The 16834-nt window shown below is 58.8% G+C and overlaps 1 protein-coding gene across 2 annotated transcripts in view; it reads left to right on the top strand.

Moving 5' to 3' along the window:
* The window catches only part of PLXND1 (plexin D1), a 52146-nt gene that overhangs the window by 12731 nt on the left and 22581 nt on the right, over positions 1-16834 (top strand). For both annotated transcript variants that reach the window (XM_061197309.1, XM_061197307.1), the window contains exons 2-9: positions 4497-4673; positions 7637-7768; positions 8063-8163; positions 8252-8381; positions 9713-9890; positions 10048-10156; positions 10578-10680; positions 15267-15371. In XM_061197309.1, the coding sequence (XP_061053292.1) occupies positions 4497-4673; positions 7637-7768; positions 8063-8163; positions 8252-8381; positions 9713-9890; positions 10048-10156; positions 10578-10680; positions 15267-15371 (1035 nt within the window). The remainder of the gene's footprint in view (positions 1-4496; positions 4674-7636; positions 7769-8062; positions 8164-8251; positions 8382-9712; positions 9891-10047; positions 10157-10577; positions 10681-15266; positions 15372-16834) is intronic.

Genomic DNA, 16834 nt, shown 5'->3' with positions numbered 1-16834 from the left:
TGCAGGCAGGAGGCGGGAGGCTGAGAAGCCAGGCTCTGGAAGCTCTTGCTCCAACTGGCTTCCTGGGGAGAGAAAGTCAACACAATTACAGTTGGTAGTGAAATCAGTATGTCGGAGTTCTAGTGGGAGAGTGGGCAGAGCTGAGCTTTGGCCCCCGGAGGCAGCCAGCGGAGAGAGAGGAGGTGTCCTGCTCCTAGAAAAGAGCTGAGACCAGCAGCCACCTGTTGCTCATCCCATTTTAGAGAAGGATCAACTGAGGTTCTTAGAGGAACCAAAAGTAGCAGCCAGGTGCTGCCTGGCACTGAACACCTGGCTCCCCCGTGTTGTCACACGCACAGTTGACATACAATTGACCCATACTTTTCCTTCCGTTCTCCAGCGCCCAGCATGGCAGTGTTGCTCTCATTGTTTCTTCTTTTTTATGTATATAAATTTATTTATTTATTTATTTTGGGCTGCATTGGGTCTTCGTTGCTGCGCGTGGGCTTTCGCTAGTTGCGGCCAGCGGGGGCCACTCTTCATTGTGGCTCTCATCGCGGGCTTCTCATTGCGGTGGCTTCTCGCTGCGGAGCACGGGCTCTAGGCGCGTGGGCTTCAGTAGTTGTGGTATGCGGGCTCAGTAGTTGTGGTGCACGGGCTTAGTTGCTCCACAGCTTGTGGGATCTTCCTGGACCAGGGCTCGAACCCGTGTCCCCTGCATTGGCAGGCAGATTCTTAATCATTGCACCACCAGGGAAGTCCCTCTCATTATTTCTGCTTGGAAAGGAAGAAGCTGAAAACAGTCATTCACACTTTAGTCAAAATTAGTTTCCTTTCTTTAGTAAACACTCACCCCAGAGCACAGTCTCCACCCTGGAGAAGCTCATGCATATGCTACCATTCTACCATGAGAAATGAAGGTGGTGACCAGCACAGTGCTGTCACAGAGGGCTGGAGAGGTTTTTTTGCAATTGCATCTTGCAAGCTGGCTGAAAACTTGCTGCCTGGGCACGCCTGGCAAAGGGAACACCGTGGGTCAAGAGGAGGGGAAATGGAGGGCTCAGAGGTATGAGAAGGGCATTGGCTACTGAGGGAACAACATCATGAAGGTTCAGGTGCCCCAGGAGGAAAGTGTGGCCACATTTGAGAAACTGCGGAGATTGATGTGATCGGAGCTGAGGGCGGGGCAGAGGGAGAAGTGAGACTCCAGTCCTGAGCAGCCGGCAGGAGCCAGATCACAGAGGCCTTGAATGCCAGGCTTTACCCTGAGGATGGCCAAAAGCCAGGGAGGGGCTCTCCAGTCTTGTGCTTGGGAAGGTGGCCCTTGTGGGTTGGAGGAGGCCACTGTGAGAGTCCAGCCCTCCCCCTGATCTCAGAGGAATTTGTGTTTTGAAAGACCAACGCCGAGTGAGACTGGAAGGCGGGCTGGTGCTGATGGAGGGATTTCAGGCCGTGTCACACGGTCAGAGCAAGCAGTATTTTGGGCCTTGGAGCTGACTGCCCCTGGAGACCGGGTTCGGCTGAGGGCACACCCGGGACGGCCGCCAGTTCCCCCGAGCCCACTTTCCCCCTTTCCCGGGCCACATTCCCCAACAGCGGAGGCCTTTCCCGCCTGCCCAGTGGACGTGTGTCTGGCTTCCGTTTTCGAGTCAGTTGTAGCCTTGTGATTTCCCCTGGCAGCTGGGGAGCCAGCTTCCCCCTCAGAGCACAGATCACACAGAGCAGCCAACGGGTTACTTCTCCTTTAAAAATTTTTTTAAATTTTATTTTTAGAATAAGAAAAAAAAAAAGTCAGAGGAAAGGCTTTTTAGAGAATTCCTCCAGTGCAGAATTAATGGCTGTGAGCGTCAGGGCGGGCAGGCGAGAGCTAGATTCCCAGCCATTCCCGCCTCATCCTCTCTGCACCCCCGGCCCACAAATCACCCTGATCTGGGCGCCTGGTCCGGCTGTTCCCAGGACCCCCCATTCTGGCTGGCTGGGGACCCCCCATCGCAGGGCCCAGTGCAGAAAACCCCAAAGTTGTCACCCAGGCCCTCCAGGTGTCCCCTTCCTGCCTTCCCACCCCTCCCAGAGCTCAGGGAGGAAGCGCCTGTCCCCTGGGCGAGGGTTTACAATTTTAATTTTAGAACAACGTATTATTAAATGGCGCAAGTAATCCACAGATTTCACTGAAGAAAAGTTATACAACCCCTGGGAAAAGCGTCCTCATGACAGGTCTTGGGCCCAGGTGCCCGCTGTCCTGCCTGCTCTCTGGTGGAGCCATCTCATCTCTTCCCTGCAGCCGCAGGATTGCGGGGGGTGGGACCAGGGCTGGGAGAGGCCGCTGGGGAGATGGGCCAGCAGCCTCCTTCCAGGGCCGGCCCCCAACTTGGGCACAGAGGTGAACACAGAGGATGGGTCAGGCAGGGTAGTCTGAAGCTGAAAGATGAGGAGCCAGTGATAAGACAGTCTGGGCAGTGGCATTCCAGGCAGAGGGACTGGCACAGGCAAAGGCCCTGTGGCAGGACCCAGCTTGGACTGTTTGAGGGACAGAAATGAGGCTGGTGTGGCTGGAGTGGAGGAGTGAGGGCAAGGATGGGATGGGATGGGCCCAGAAGATCCCAGGGGCCTGAAGGGAGGGTTTAGGATTCAAGGTTTATTCTCAGTATCGTGTAAACCATCCGAGGGTTTCAAGCAGAGGAGACCTTTGTACCTTTAAAGGGCTCACTTGGCAGCTGTGTTCAGGGGGAAATGTTGAGGGCAAGAGTTGGCCCAGAGAAGAGGGGCCTGGAAGAGGCTCCTCGGTGAGAGGATGGCTGCCTTAAGGTGGTCCCAGGTGGTCCAGGTTAGAAAGTTTTTGAGGTAGGCATGATTTGCCCCCAAATTCCACTTTATAATAATAATTTCAGTGACTGTCATATCTGAAACAGCGATAGTATCAGTTGACACTCCTGGAGCATTTACTGTGAGCCATGCTCCGTGCCAGCGCTTTACAATGAACTGTCGTATCCGAGTGCCTATGAGGGAGGTGCTGGAGATGCACCCATTTTATAGTTGAGTAAACTGAGGCTCAGAGGAGTGAAGCGACTTGCTCCGGTCGCTCCTGGCCATCCTGTGGAAGGCCACCCGGTCATGAGTTGTGGCCCAGGGCACTCCGCAGCCCCACCCCATCGCTGGGCTCAGGGCTCAGCTCTGTTTATTTTCCCAAGAATGAAGGACCTGGTATTTATGGTTTGCTTTTGAAAACTAGTTGAGATTTTGTACAAAACCCATGTGGGCACATCATCAGTGGCTTTGGCTTGCAAAAAGCACAGATAAGGGGAAAAAAACCTCTCTCTAAGGCTGTGCCCTAAAGCCAGTTCTGCTGGCCGCTTCAGTCCTGGTGGCATGATATTACAGCTGGTGACCTGGAGCAGGCCGCATCCCCTCTGAGCCTCAGTTTCCCCATCTGTGACATGGGACCTCAGAGGGCTGCCAGGATTCAGGGAGTTGATGCACAGGCCCGGTACAGGGTCAGTTCCCAGTAAACGTGGCCTGTATTACGTTTGCTGTCGTGACTGTTACTTTAATGTTTATGTGCCAGTTTTACCAAAAAGGCCCCATGACGTCCTGGGACTTTTCTCAGCCAGATATCTTTCTTCATAATCAGTGCAGATTTGTGGTGTCTCCCAGGGCTGGGGTAGCTCTCCTGGATGATGTGCTCAATCCTCGTGGACACTGAGGTTGTGTCGCCCAACCCCCGCTCTTCTAAAACACCCTTGTGTCTGCATCCTTGTGGATTTGCACAGTTGTCTTCTGAAAGGCACTTCCTGGAGGCCTGTGTTGTACTTCTGTGGAGATTGCAGAAGAAACCTTTGAAAGAACCAACAAAACTCAGAGAAAGGTGGAAAAGGTGGGCACAAGTCCAGGGAATGGCGGGGACTGGGGATGCCAGCGCGGTTTTCCCGCTCCTGTGAGGTGGGGCTGATGTGGATGGCAGGATTGTGCATTTGGAAACACCTGGCCTCGGTTTGCCCATCTGTAATGTGGGCAGATGAAGGGATGTGTGTTGGGAAAGGAGAGAGGGGCCTCAGTTTGGGGAGCCCTCAACCTGGGTCTGGTGAGCTGCTGGGAATTTGGGAGGGGCTTGCTTGGGTCAGAGCAGGGGCCTGGGGGGAGGAAACCCCATGATTGCTGTGGAGACCTCGCCGGGACAGGAGGGACACCTCTTGGGTGTCGGCAGGTAAGTTGGGGCAGAGGCTGGCCTCCCTGGGCCTTCTTGCCTTCCTCACATGACTCCTCCTGTCCAGCTCCTGCATGCCCGGAACGTACCCATCTCCTTGGGGCAGCTCCGTGACTGAAGCCGAGGGCAGGGGTCGACCTGGGCTCAGAGATGGGGTCCTGCTTATGTTGGGGCCTGAGCCCAGCGCTGGGCATACAGAACCGGAGCAGGACTTTAAAAGCACTGATGCTGAGGCCGGAGACCACACAGCCAGCTGTGTGGGCAGGGAGCCGGAGAAGGTTCCGGAGCCGAGGTCTGACATGAGTCTCTCTTCCAGCTGCAGCCGGAACAGCTGGACTGCGGGGCCGCCCACCTGCAGCACCCCTTGTCCATCCTGCAGCCCCTGAAGGCCTTGCCCGTGTTCCGAGCCCCGGGCCTCTCCTCCGTGGCCGTGGCCAGCGTGGGCAACTACACGGTGGTCTTCCTGGGCACAGTCAGTGGCCGGCTGCTGAAGGTAGGGCTGGGCCTGGGGGGGGTCCCCGGGGGGGTAGGGGGGAGGGGCCCACGGGTTATAAGGCGGCATCTTCCACGTCTGTTTCTTCCACTCTTGCTCACAGCAGTAAGTGCCCATCGTGCAGAGGAGGGAACCGGGGCTGAGAGGGGGCCCTTCTCTCAGGGCTCCAGGACGGGGGTTTTGAAACCGGGTGGATCTGAGTTCAAGTCTCTGGGCTCTGCCACTTGCAGACTGTTTGACCTTGGGCAATGAACTTTCTCTCACCCGGCTTCAGTTTCCCCATCTGTTAAGGGCTGCACTTTCGGCCTCTTGAGACTGTTGTAGGGCTTTGAAGGGGTGGGGGGAGGCCACAGCCTGGCAAGTGGGGACTCTCCCTCCCGTTTCCTCCTCCACTCCGTTGGCCGCTCTCTGCAGATGCCCCAGCCCGAAACCAAAGTGACTGGTTTCTGGAGGTAATGATGCCCGGCCCTGAGTTGCCTGGAGCTGGGAAGGGGTGAGAGGAATCTGGTTTCCCCACTTAGCGGCCTCCAGGTGAGGGCGTGCACCTGCCCCCCAGGCACCTACCACACCCTGCCTGTCCGGAACGTCAGCCACCTGGCATGCCTCCAACTGGCACCAGGCCCTGGCCTAATTTATTCAGATCCGATAAGATAATCCAATTCCCTCAGTTCCCTGGGCAGACGCCACAGGCTGGGGGTGAGCAGTGGGGGTCGGCGTCCCAGCCTGCCTGGCCCCGGACCCTAGCGGGCCTGCTAACATCTCTGGGGGAGATGCCGGGCGTGGGAGCAGGGAGGGGACGGGGGTCCTCCTCAACCTTCAAAGCTTCCGTTGAGGGTCCGCAGACAGTGGGGCTTGTGTTTTGGGGTCAGGTACTCGGATGGGGATCCTCGCTCCTCCCCTCCCAGCTGTGTGACCTGGAGTGGTTACTTCTCACTCTGAGCCTCAGTTTCCCCATCTGTCCAGGACTCTCCCCCACCCCCACCCACGAAGCTGCAGTTATTAGGCACCACTGTCTACCCAGCCTCAACAGGCATGTCACGGGCATCATCTTGTTTAATTCTCACATCCCTTCATGGAAGGCAGAGCCTTGATCCCCATTTCACAGATGAGGACACTGAGGCTCTGAGAGGGGAAACAACTGCCCCAAAGTCACACAGCGAGAACCGGGATTGAATTCAGGTCTAGTCAGCACAGAGCCGCCCCACCCCTCAACCTGGACCTCTTCACCCTCCACCCTGCGCTGTGCTGGGTCATCTCACGCCCACTCTTGTCCAGCTTGGGGCTTAGATCGTAGCACCCAGCCCAGGCCCTAGAGCACACTAGGTGCTCAATAGACTGTTTTGTTTTTTTGGTTTTCTTTGGCTGCGTTGGGTCTTTGTTGCTGCGCGCGGGCTTTCTCTAGTTGTGGCGAGCGGGGGCTACTCTTCGTTGTGGTGCACGGGCTTCTCATTGCGGTGGCTTCTCTTGTTGCGGAGCGCGGGCTCAGTAGTTGTGGCTCGCGGGCTCTAGACCGCAGGCTCAGTAGTTGTGGCACACGGGCTTAGTTGCTCCGCGGCACGTGGGGTCTTCCCGGACCAGGGCTCGAACCCGTGTCCCCTGCATTGGCAGGCGGATTCTTAACCACTGCGCCACCAGGGAAGTCCCATCAGTCGACTGTTGAAGGAGTAGAAACATGTCTGCTGGATGCCTGGGGGTAGGAATGGGGCCAAGCTGCCCGGGACAGACTCTGCCAAGAGGCCACATGGGATGAGGGATGTTGCAAGGGCAGGGACAGCCTGTGGGAACCTGGGGAGAGAGTAATTCCAACTGGGTGTGTGGAGGGCATCTGGGAAGCCCTCCTTTTTGTTGGAGACCTTGGGAGGACAAATCTTGGTCCAAGGGGGAGAGGGAAGTGTTCCAGAAGGGAGCACAGCATGGGAAAAGGCTCAGAGGCTGGGATGTTGAGTCGGGTTTAGTGGGTGGAGATGAGGCTGGTGTAGTAAGCTGAGATGGATCGTCAGGGCCTTGAATGCCAGAACAAGTTGATGCCATAAGCAGGAGGAGCCATTAAAGGTTTTGGAGCCCACCGAGGAGGGCTGGGTGGTAGGAGGCCCCAGGGAGGCATCTAGACCCCTGACCCCAGCTCAGGGCTTGGCAGGACCTTGACAGGGCAGCATGTTGGGATTGTGAGACCAGCCGGAAGAGAGCAGTTTGATGGGTCTCTGATCGGCATTGTCAGTTCTCTGGGGGACATGCAGAGGGGCCCTCAGCCAGAGAAGCTTCCAGGCCCCAGCTAGTCCTGGTCCTTCTCCTGCCCGGACATTGGACCCCACACCCCAGCCCCAGCCTTGGTCTCTGGGGTCAGACAGGCCTAGGCTTGCATTGCGACCCTGAGGCATCTTCATTTTAGGACTCTTGCCAAGTCCCTTGGTTTCTCTGGGCCTCAGTTTCCTCATCTGTGAGATAGGCGTGAGAGGGGAGGGATGAGACGGGTGGCTCTGCAGCTTCTCCCGGGCCTGGCCCTAGCAGCACTTCGCCCACATCTTCTTTAGCACACTTCATGGTCACGCGGGGCAGGTATCGTCATCAGCCCCATTAGCTCAGAGAGGGGAAGTGACTTGGACAACTTGTACTTTGTGCAGCTTGTAAATGTCAAGGCCAGGATTCAAACCCAAGTCCCTGCTCCTTGGCATGATGCCCAACGGCCTCCCAGAGAATGTTTTGTAAACTGTGAAGCCTGAACCTATTCACAGGGTTGGATGTGCCCGTGAAGGGCAGCGAGGGAGGCCCTGGTGGGGGCACAACAGAGGCAAAAGTGTAGAGTGACCCACTGCCAGTCCTGGAAGGGCCCGAGAGAGGGGCAGAGGCGGAGACTCCAAGCCCGGGTCAGCCCCTACCCCCAGGGCAGGTCCCCCACATTCGGCCTCCCCCTGCCGGGGCACCCTCCTGGCGCACCATCCCCTGACGGCTCCCCCCCGCCCCAGATCAACCTGAACGAGAGCATGCAGGTGGTGAGCAGGAAGGTGGTGACGGTGGCCTACGGGGAGCCTGTGCACCACGTCATGCAGTTTGACCCCGCAGACCCCGGTTACCTCTATCTGATGACGTCCCACCAGGTAAGGCCCGAGCCTCAGTCTGACGAGGTCCCAGGACGAGCTGAGCTCTCTTGCTTGCCTTGCCTTTGCACGTGCTGCTGCTCCTGCTGGGAGCGCCTCCGCCCTTACCCCCTGGCCTGCTCATTCTCACCTCGCAGCGCAGGCATCACCTCCACAGGGAAGCCTTGTTCCCTGTGTTTCCCCCATTACAGCATCGAGCCTCAGTTTCCCCAGCCTCTCACGGCCCTCGCCGTGCTGACTCCCCTGGGAGGGGCCGGCAGCCCCTCTGATCTGGGCCCCTGCCTCTGCCTCTAGATGGCCAGGGTGAAAGTCGCCGCGTGTGCTGTGCACACCACCTGCGGGGACTGCGTGGGTGCAGCCGACGCCTACTGCGGCTGGTGTGCCCTGGAGACGCGGTGAGACCCCTGGGACGGGGGCTGGGCCAGGGAGGCCATCGGGGTTGGGGAGCCCCCCTGCGTCCTGACCTGTGCCGTGCCGCCCCAGGTGCACCTTGCAGCAGGACTGCGCCAACTCCAGCCAGCCGCGTTTCTGGACCAGTGCCAGCGAGGGCCCCGGCCGCTGTCCCGCCATGACCGTCCTGCCGGCCGAGATCGATGTGCACCAAGAGTACCCGGTGAGTCTCTGGGGAGCCAGGACCCAGCTCCGGGCTCAGAAGTACGGGTGGAGAGCAGCCTTTCACCTGGCACCCAAACCCTGAGGTGGAGACTCCTGCGTATAGCATCCCAGGGACCTGGAGGCAGATGACGAGAACAATAACGACCGGATGGTCTTAACATCCCCATTTTACAGATGAGGAAACTGAGGCCAGAGCGGTAAAGTGACTTGTTCAAGGTCATACAGTGAGGGAGTGGCAAAGCTGGGGTTTGAATTCAAGTGGGTGGGCTCCAGAGTCCCAGAAAAGGGGGGGCAAGTTGGAAGATGGGAGGAGAGCCAGCACCCCCATCTCACATCCTGCCTTTTTCTGGCCCCAGTACGGGGTCGGGGGAGGCCACCAAGTGCCAGACTGCTGTTTCTTGAGCTGGGAAACAGATGAATCTGCAGCATGGGGGCAAGTAGCTACCCCCTCACCTGTGTCCAGGAGGGCCTAGAGCTGCCGCAGCCTGCTGCTTACTTGTAGCAGGCAGCCTCTGGGCAGGGGTGTTCCAGACCCTGGCAGGGGCTGAGGGACAGATAGGCTTGGGTCCCACCCAGCCCTGCCCTCAGTGACTTCTCTGAGGCTGGCGTCTTCCTCTATCACCTGGGGGAGATGATGGCTCTGATGGCCCAGACAGGTCCTGGGGCTCCTCGGCGCCCTCCTCCCCATCATTACATATCACAGTCCTGCACACACGTCATCTGGTCAAGCAAACTGGCATGTGCCACGCGCAGGCCTAGACTTGGGGACACAGCAGTGAGCAAGATAGACAGACGCCTGGCCCTTGAGGGGTTGACATGCTCATAAGGGAGAGAGACGAAGCAAGATAAAATGCCAAGATGGTGATAAGTACTATAGAGAAAAAGAAAGCAGAGCAGAGAACAGAGTGGAGAGCGAGTAGGTTGCGGGGGAGTGTTGACATTTTAGACCAGGTCGAGGTGGGGGGCTCACTGCAAAGGCGACATCTGAGCAGAGATAGGAAGCCAGGGTGAGTATCTGGGCAGAGGGAACCTCCAGTGCAAAGGCCCTGAGGTGGGAGCAAGACTCATGATTTGAGAGAGTATCAGAGGATGGCGTCTGAGGTCACGGGGGCCGCATCATGCAGCGCCTCTCGCTACTGTAAGATGGTCAGTTTCATTTTGCAAATGGGGAAACTGAGGCCCATGTAGGCTGCAGCCCTCTGGCGTGGAGGCCTGACCACCCACCACCTCTTCTCCCAGGGTTACAGGGCGGGGGTGGGGCGATGCGGGGAGTGGCCTTCCTCCACCCCCCACTTCCCCACCCCCCCAGCTAAGGGCCCTGGCCTCCAGGGTATGATCCTGCAGATCTCAGGGAGCCTGCCCAGCCTCAGCGACATGGAGATGGCCTGTGACTATGGAAACGACATCCACACTGTGGCTCGGGTCCCGGGCCCTGCCTTTGGCCACCAGATCGCCTACTGCAACCTCCTGCCGAGGAACCGGTTCCCGCCCTTCCCACCCCACCGAGGTAAGCACTTCACTGCCTGGGCTTTGGGGACAGCCAGATGGGGGCTCTCAGGTGGTGGAATCTCAGGCATGGGGGTCCTGATATCACAGCCTCTGACGTCGGTGGAGACCCCCTGCTCCCTTGTTCTTCTCTCCCTGGATCCCCTGCTCTGTTTCAGACCATGTGACCGTCGAGATGGCGGTGAGGGTCAATGGGCAGAACATCGTCAGGGCCAGTTTCACCATCTACGACTGCGGCCGCGTTGGGCAGGTGTATCCCCACACAGCGTGAGTGGGGCGGGGCCTGCTTCCAGGTGGCGGGAGGAGGTTCTGCTCCTGGGGAAGCCTGGGGAAGAGAAATGATGGTGTCCCAGAGGCAGACAGGACTCTTGGTTGTTCACTCGCCAGCACGTTTGTGCAACAAACTCGTCACCCAGTGCCCGGCGTCTGTGAGCACCCAGGCTAGTAGAGGCCAAGAGAAGTGCTTTGATTACACTTAACTTAGTCTCCTAAAGGCCCTGCTTGCCTATTTCCTCCTTGCATACCTCTTTCAGCAGGAAGCTCACTACCTAACAGAGTGCCCAGCCCCTCTCGGCAGCTCTGATGTTGAGAAAGACCTTTCCCTGTGCTGGGATCTGCATCCCTGGGTCCCAGTTCCTGGGCACCGGGGCTGGGAGCCGGGTAGCTGAGGGCCCCCCTTGTCTTCCAGCTGCACCAGCTGCCTGTCGGCACAGTGGCCCTGTTTCTGGTGCACCCAGCAGCACTCCTGTGTTTCCAACCAGTCTCGGTGTGAGGCCTCACCAAATCCCACGGTAAGCCCGGCCCAAGGGGTGCCCTCTGCCTCCAGTGTTCCATTTTTTCCCATTTAGTATGTTGAGAACATTTCCGTATCGTTAAATTTTCTTCCTTCACTCCAGATTTAACAGCTGTGCCGGGCTCATCACCTCACAGTGCATTTAACCAATCCCCTCTTGTTGGACATGCCGATCCTTCCTGTTTCTTTTTTGCGTTCTGATACGTCCAGGGTGCTGTGCACGGCCTTGATTATTCCCTGGAGACCAGTTCTTCAAAATGGCATTTTGGGGTGAAAGCCTGGCCATGTTTTTCACTTTTAGCTTGGCTGACCCCCAGAAAAGCCTGAGCCAGTTGACGCTTCCAGCTGTAGGAGGAGGCCCCTTTCTGCATATTGTGCTCGTTTTCAATTTTACCTTCAACATTTTCAGCAACCCTAGAGAGTACCAGCCCCCAGAGCAACTGAAGCCCCAGCCTCTTGGCTCTGGGCTCAGAGAACCTCGTCAGGAATCCCCAAAGCCTCGTCTGCCCATGGCAGGTGCCAACGAGCAATGCTGAGGAGGTACTTCATGGCCTGAGCCTGGAATCCTGTGGTCTCAGCCCCTCCTGCCTGAGCCTCAGAACTGCTTTGAGGAAGAGGTGTCCAGCAGGAGCAATGCTTAACTCAGAGCAGTGATGCAGTAACGTGGGGTTTCCAGTGCTGGGAGAGAGGCCCGGTAGAGGCTGTGTGGCCAAATCCCAGGGGAGGCTCCGAGCCTCTGCAGTGGACGCTGGGACTCCAGTCTAGGCCAGCCAGGACTCCTGCTCTCGTTTGGGGCCGACATCTCCTTCCGGCCCCAGCCCTGGACTGTGTATACAGTAGAGACTTGATGAATGTCATTGTGAAGCATTCATGCCGGCAGCCTGCCTCCTGTGCTCTACCCTAGGATACTGGGGCGAGGAGGACCCAGCCTCAACACTCTTCACTTATTGAGCACCTGTTGTATGCCTGGGTGTGTCCTAGGCACTGGGAAAGCGCCAGGTTAGACACAGTTCTGCCCTCCCCGTCGTGAACCCAGAGCCTGAGGTGTGAGTTGTGGCTGTGTGATCCCGGGCAAGCTGCCAGACCTCTCTGTGCCTATTTCCCTGTCTGTAAAATGGAGCCTATTTCAAAGGCTGGGGCGGGCATCTGGAGTTACACCTGTCTGTAAGGTACCAACTTCATACTTGACACACAGTAGGTGGCCACTCTGCTGGGTGGGACAGGGAGGACTTCTCTGGGAGGGGAACCTTCTGCCGGGTCCTAACAGATGCACAGGAGCTCACCAGCCTGGAGGTGTATCTGTGGCAGTGCCCCCGTGAACCACTCTCTCCCAGGTCTGCAGCTCTGCAGGTCAGGGTTGAGCGGGGTGCAGAGAGGGCCTGTCTTAGAGGATTATGGCAATCCAGTGGGAAAAGAGGGAGCTCCCACGCTGGGCCTGCAGGAGTTTCTGAACCGATGCTTAATTTGGCGTTTAATTAAGTGCCAGTTAGCCGTGGAGGCGCCATGCCTCTGATGGAGCGGCAGACAGCGGGGTCTGCACATCGTCCCGGACCCCTCAGGAGCTGGGAGGAGGCGGTAGGGCTTGGGCCAAGCCAGAGAGGTGTCTCTGGGAAGGCAGGTGCTAGGGGCTGAGTCTTCTCTCACTTCCCGTTCCCTCGTGGGCCCCAGAGGAAGGAAACCAGGGAGTGCAGGATGCCAGGAGGAGGGCTCCAGCTTTTCCGCGGAGGGGAGGAGAATAAGGAAGGCGCTGCATCCTCCACTTTCAGTTGTCCAAGGAGGGTGTGGCCACCCCAAGGCGGTGTGACTTTCGGCCTTAGAAGCAAGGAGGGTTTGGGCAGATGGAAGGGCAGGGTCTCTTGGTGGGGAGCCTGGGTAGACGCCTCCATGAAGGTGGTTAGGAGCCAGTGGAGAGGGTAGTTTGGTGGGAATGCGGGGGAAGTTTACAGGGGCTGGAAGCGGTGCAGAAGGGCAGGAAAAGAACAGGTCAGGTGGGTTCAGGGTCCCAGGGCCACCCAGTGCTCCGCTGGATTGGGACCCCAGTTCTTAACTCTTGAGCTTAGAAAGACCTTGGGGGAGTCTGTGAACTCCAGTGTGGAGACAGGTGAGACCCCCTGTGAAATGGCACACACTGGGCTCACATCTGGGCTTTCTGTGGCTCCTGGCATTGCTGCCCTGGCATCTGTTCCCTCAACTCCTGGTCTCCCGCCTTCTCAGCTCTGCCCAGAGTTCGGTCAGTCGGCCGTGGTTTCCTGAGCCTGCAGCTACGCTCTGGCAAAGGGGAGAAGCCGCTCAGCCTCTTTCTGCGGCATTGACGGCTCTGCTTGGGATGGGACAGGGAGGCCCCAATCCTTTGCGAGCGGGGAAGCCCTAGCTCAAACTGGCCTCAGCCCCAACAGAATCATGTGGCTTGTGTGAGTACAGAGTCCGAGGGGCGGCATCCCTTCAGGCACAGCTGGATCCAGGGGCTCCAACAGTGTCAGCAGGGCCTCCCCACCCCTCTGAGTGGCCTCCACTCTCAGGCAGGCCCTCCCCTCTTGGCAGCAAGATGGCCTCAGCAGCCCCGGGCAGGCTCCTGATCCCCCAGCAGCCCCAGGAGACTTTCTCGTTGGTTCTGCGGAAGTTCCAGGGGAACTGGGTCACGTTCACTCCCCATACCAATTGCTGAGTCCAGGACGGGCCTGGGTACCCGCCCATCCCTGGGGCTAGGAAGTAGGGTCAGCCCTCCCAAACCACAGGCCTGGGGGTTGGGGAAATTCCCCAATGGCCAAGGCAGACTTGGAGGCAGATGGTGAGGGGCTGGAAGCTGGCAGCAGATGTACCAGCTGTCCCCAAGGAGGATTAGCCAACCCTGGGGGAGGTGCTGAAAGAGGGCAAAGATGCGCCCGCACTCTCAGCCTTGCTCCCACTCTGTAGAATGGGTACAAGCATCCAGGTGGCCGTGGGTTATAAGGATCAAGGGGAGTAGGGGCCCTCAGGGATGGTCCTGCGTCATTTCCTCTGGGGGCACTCTTGTGGAAGCTCCCCCTTCCCAAGCCCTCACCCCTCCAGCCCCCGCTGTTGGCCACCTACCCTCAGGTGGGGGGGAGCTGGGAGGACAGAGCCGCAGGGCCCCCAGCCAGCTGTGAAGCGGGCTGGCAGCGGCTGTGAAACCCGATTAGAAACATGTGGGTTCCATTCCCGGAAACTCCAGGGGGTTTACACATGGATGGCACAGGACAGCAGCTCAGAGAGGGACAGACTTGTGGGTCACACAGCGAGTGGACACCAGCTGCTACCTCCCAGCCCCACAGCGTGGTCAGCTGAGGAGGAGGAGGCCCCACCTGGGCCCAGCCATGTTGCCTCTTTGGCCAAGGCCCCTGTGGTCGGCTGTCAGGGAAACTCACCAGTCTGGGCGAGGTTTCTGGCCTGGAGGTCAGCAAACATTCTGGACAACCAGAGCCCGCTGTGCTTGGTCAAACCACTTTGTTTCTCTGTGCCTCAATATCCTAGTCTGTAAAATGGGTGTAATGATGGTACCTACCTCATAGGGTTGTTGGGAGAAGGATTTGTTGAATTAATACTGTGCAAAGTGCTCAGAAGTATCCAGGTGCACAGGGAGGGCTTTGTCAGCTGGCCGCTACTGCTGTCACTACCATGGTCACTTATGACCATGGTCAATGATAGTAAATATGGCATTGGCATCCCTCGAGCTCTGGTTTTATGCTGGGCCCCTGAGGGTCCCCTGAAGGAGCTCCCTGTCTGATTAACAATAAGGAGTAAAGACCCCTGGTCCCTGGCCCTCAGTTTCAGGCCTCAGTCTCTGGCCCGAGAGTCAGATAGATGGGAATTCAAAGGGCAACTCTGCCCTCTGCCCTCAGATAGCTCCCCTCCTCTCTGAACCTCAGGTTCATACCTCCCTCCCCCCTCCCTAACTTCCTTCCTTTTTTGAAGTCGCCTCTGTAGCTCCGTGGAATGCGGATGTCCAGGCCCTCCGCAGGACTTCCCGGAAGCTGGCACCTCCACCCAGAGGCCTGTGACTCGCCCGGGCAATGGGGAGGGGTCTGGAGCCTGGCGGCACCAGGGCGCTCACAACCTGTTTCCCGTGGGCTGTTCAGAAGTCTGGGGTTTCTCTTTTCTGAATCATTTATCGTGAGTTAACCTGGAAACCAGAACTCCAGAGCTGGGTGGAGTCCCAGAAAGTGGTAGAGCCCCTCATTTTACAGCTGGGAAAGGTGAGGCCCAGAGACGGGGAGGTTTCCTCTGAGAGGCACGCGGTGGAGCGGCCATGGGGACCCAGTTCCACTGGGCAGGGTACTGCATCTCTCTGTGCCTCAGTGTCCTCGTCTGCGAAATGGGGCCAATGCATTCTCCTGCTTGTAGGTCTTGCCGTGAGGGTCAAGTGAGATGGTATGTGGGAGGCAGTGGGCACGCAGTCCTCGGTAGATGTGGCTGCTACATTTTGTTAGTAGTGTTTCCTCACTTCCCCGGGCTGCCTGGTGCCTCCCCGGGGAGACGGGGCTGCGCAGGCTGGCTGGGGTGGTCGTGAACCCCGTCTCTTCCGAAATGCCCCAGTGCCAGCCCCACCTCCTTGGGTTTTGACTGCAGAGCCCTCAGGACTGCCCGCAGATCCTGCCCTCAGCCCTGGCTCCCATGCCCACGGGCAGCTCCCAGAGCATCCCGGTGCATCTGGCCAATGCCGCCTTCTTCCAGGTAAGTGAAGGCTGGGCGGGGGTGGGGCAGAGGGCTGGGAGAGTGCCGTCCCGGTTGGGGGGGAACCTGCTCTGGGCCCACCACCCATGCTTTGGTTTCCTTCCTCTGAGTTTCCAGGCTATGTTTGAGAAAGCCCCGCTCTGGTTGCACGGAGCTGGGGGAACAGGAAAGTGGGCGGGGAGGGCCAGGCCATGGGGACAGCAGGCCGCCCCCAGCGCCTGCAGGAAAGCCTGGCCAGGACCCCCAGACCCTTCTACCCTCTAAAGCTCCCCTGACAGATCCAGGCCCAGCCCCGCCCAGTGCCGCAGCCCATGGGTGACACTGTCCATATTGTGCCCGCCCTGCCCTAGCCCCCAGGCTGAGTTGTGACCCTGGACACACCTCCCCAGTTCGTGGCTGACATGTCTTCCCTGGAGAATGGCCAGAGAACCCCTTTGCCGTCCAGGTGGGGAAAATGAGGCCTAGGAAGGGGACGCAGGTGCCTCCAGGTCACACGACGTAGGGCTGGACTTGCACCCTAGCCCTGGACTCCTTGTTGAGTGCTCTTCCCTACAACCAGTCTTCCCCTCCCCCTGCCCATCTGGGCTGGGGGAAGGGACACAGCCCCTTTCTGGGTCCCTCCTGGAGGAGCGTCCTGGGTGGGAAGTGTTGATGAGTCCTGGAAGCATGCCAGCCACCCCCTCCCCGGCTTCTGGGGACTTGCCATCTGTCGCTTCCACGGGGGAGCCGAGGCCCGTGACGGCTGTCACACGTGGGGGCCACATGCCAGGCATCTGGGATGCGTCAGGCAGCCTCGTGGCAGGGGCTGCAGCTCAGTGAGGGGCAGGGCGGCCCTGCCCTGGGCCCTCAAGCTCTTCCCTGCGATGGTTGGGAAGAGCCTCCAGGGGCAGCAAGGGGCCTGGACCCATGTGGAGGGCTGTGCCGCTCCCCTGGGCTACAGGAGCCTGGCACGGGGAGGCCCAAGGCCTGGGTTTGGGTCCTGGCTGCTGCTTTCAAGCTGTATAATCAGGGGGCACGTGTCTGCTTCATGGGGCCTCAGTGATCCCAGCCCTCCTCCCCCCGGGCCTGTTTCCGGAACACTGAGGGTGGGGGTGGGCAGAGCCCCCTGCCTGGGCTCTGCAGCAGCTCTGTCCACTGAGCCTACGCCCTGCAGAGCCCCAGGACAGGCTGGGCCTGCAGCCCTGAGCCCGGGACTCGGACAACACACCCACCTCCCAGCTCAGCGTGGCAGGGACACGTGAGCTCTCAGCCCTATCAACAGCCACTTTCCTGTGTCAGTTTCAGAACGAAGCGGGGAGGGGGCAGGGCAGGGGAGTTGCTGACCTGCTATCTCCTCAGGGTGTCACATCTGCCAGCGACAGGGACATAAACAGGAAGTCCTGCCACGCGGCTGGCCTAACACACTCAAAACCCGGGTTTGTTCATTCAGCAAATATTTACTGATGCTGCTCCCGGAGGCCTGT

This window comes from Eubalaena glacialis, chromosome 7 (assembly GCF_028564815.1).
Source record: "Eubalaena glacialis isolate mEubGla1 chromosome 7, mEubGla1.1.hap2.+ XY, whole genome shotgun sequence".
NCBI classification, from domain to species: Eukaryota; Metazoa; Chordata; class Mammalia; order Artiodactyla; family Balaenidae; genus Eubalaena; species Eubalaena glacialis.
This window is presented reverse-complemented; position numbering and strand designations above follow the sequence as displayed.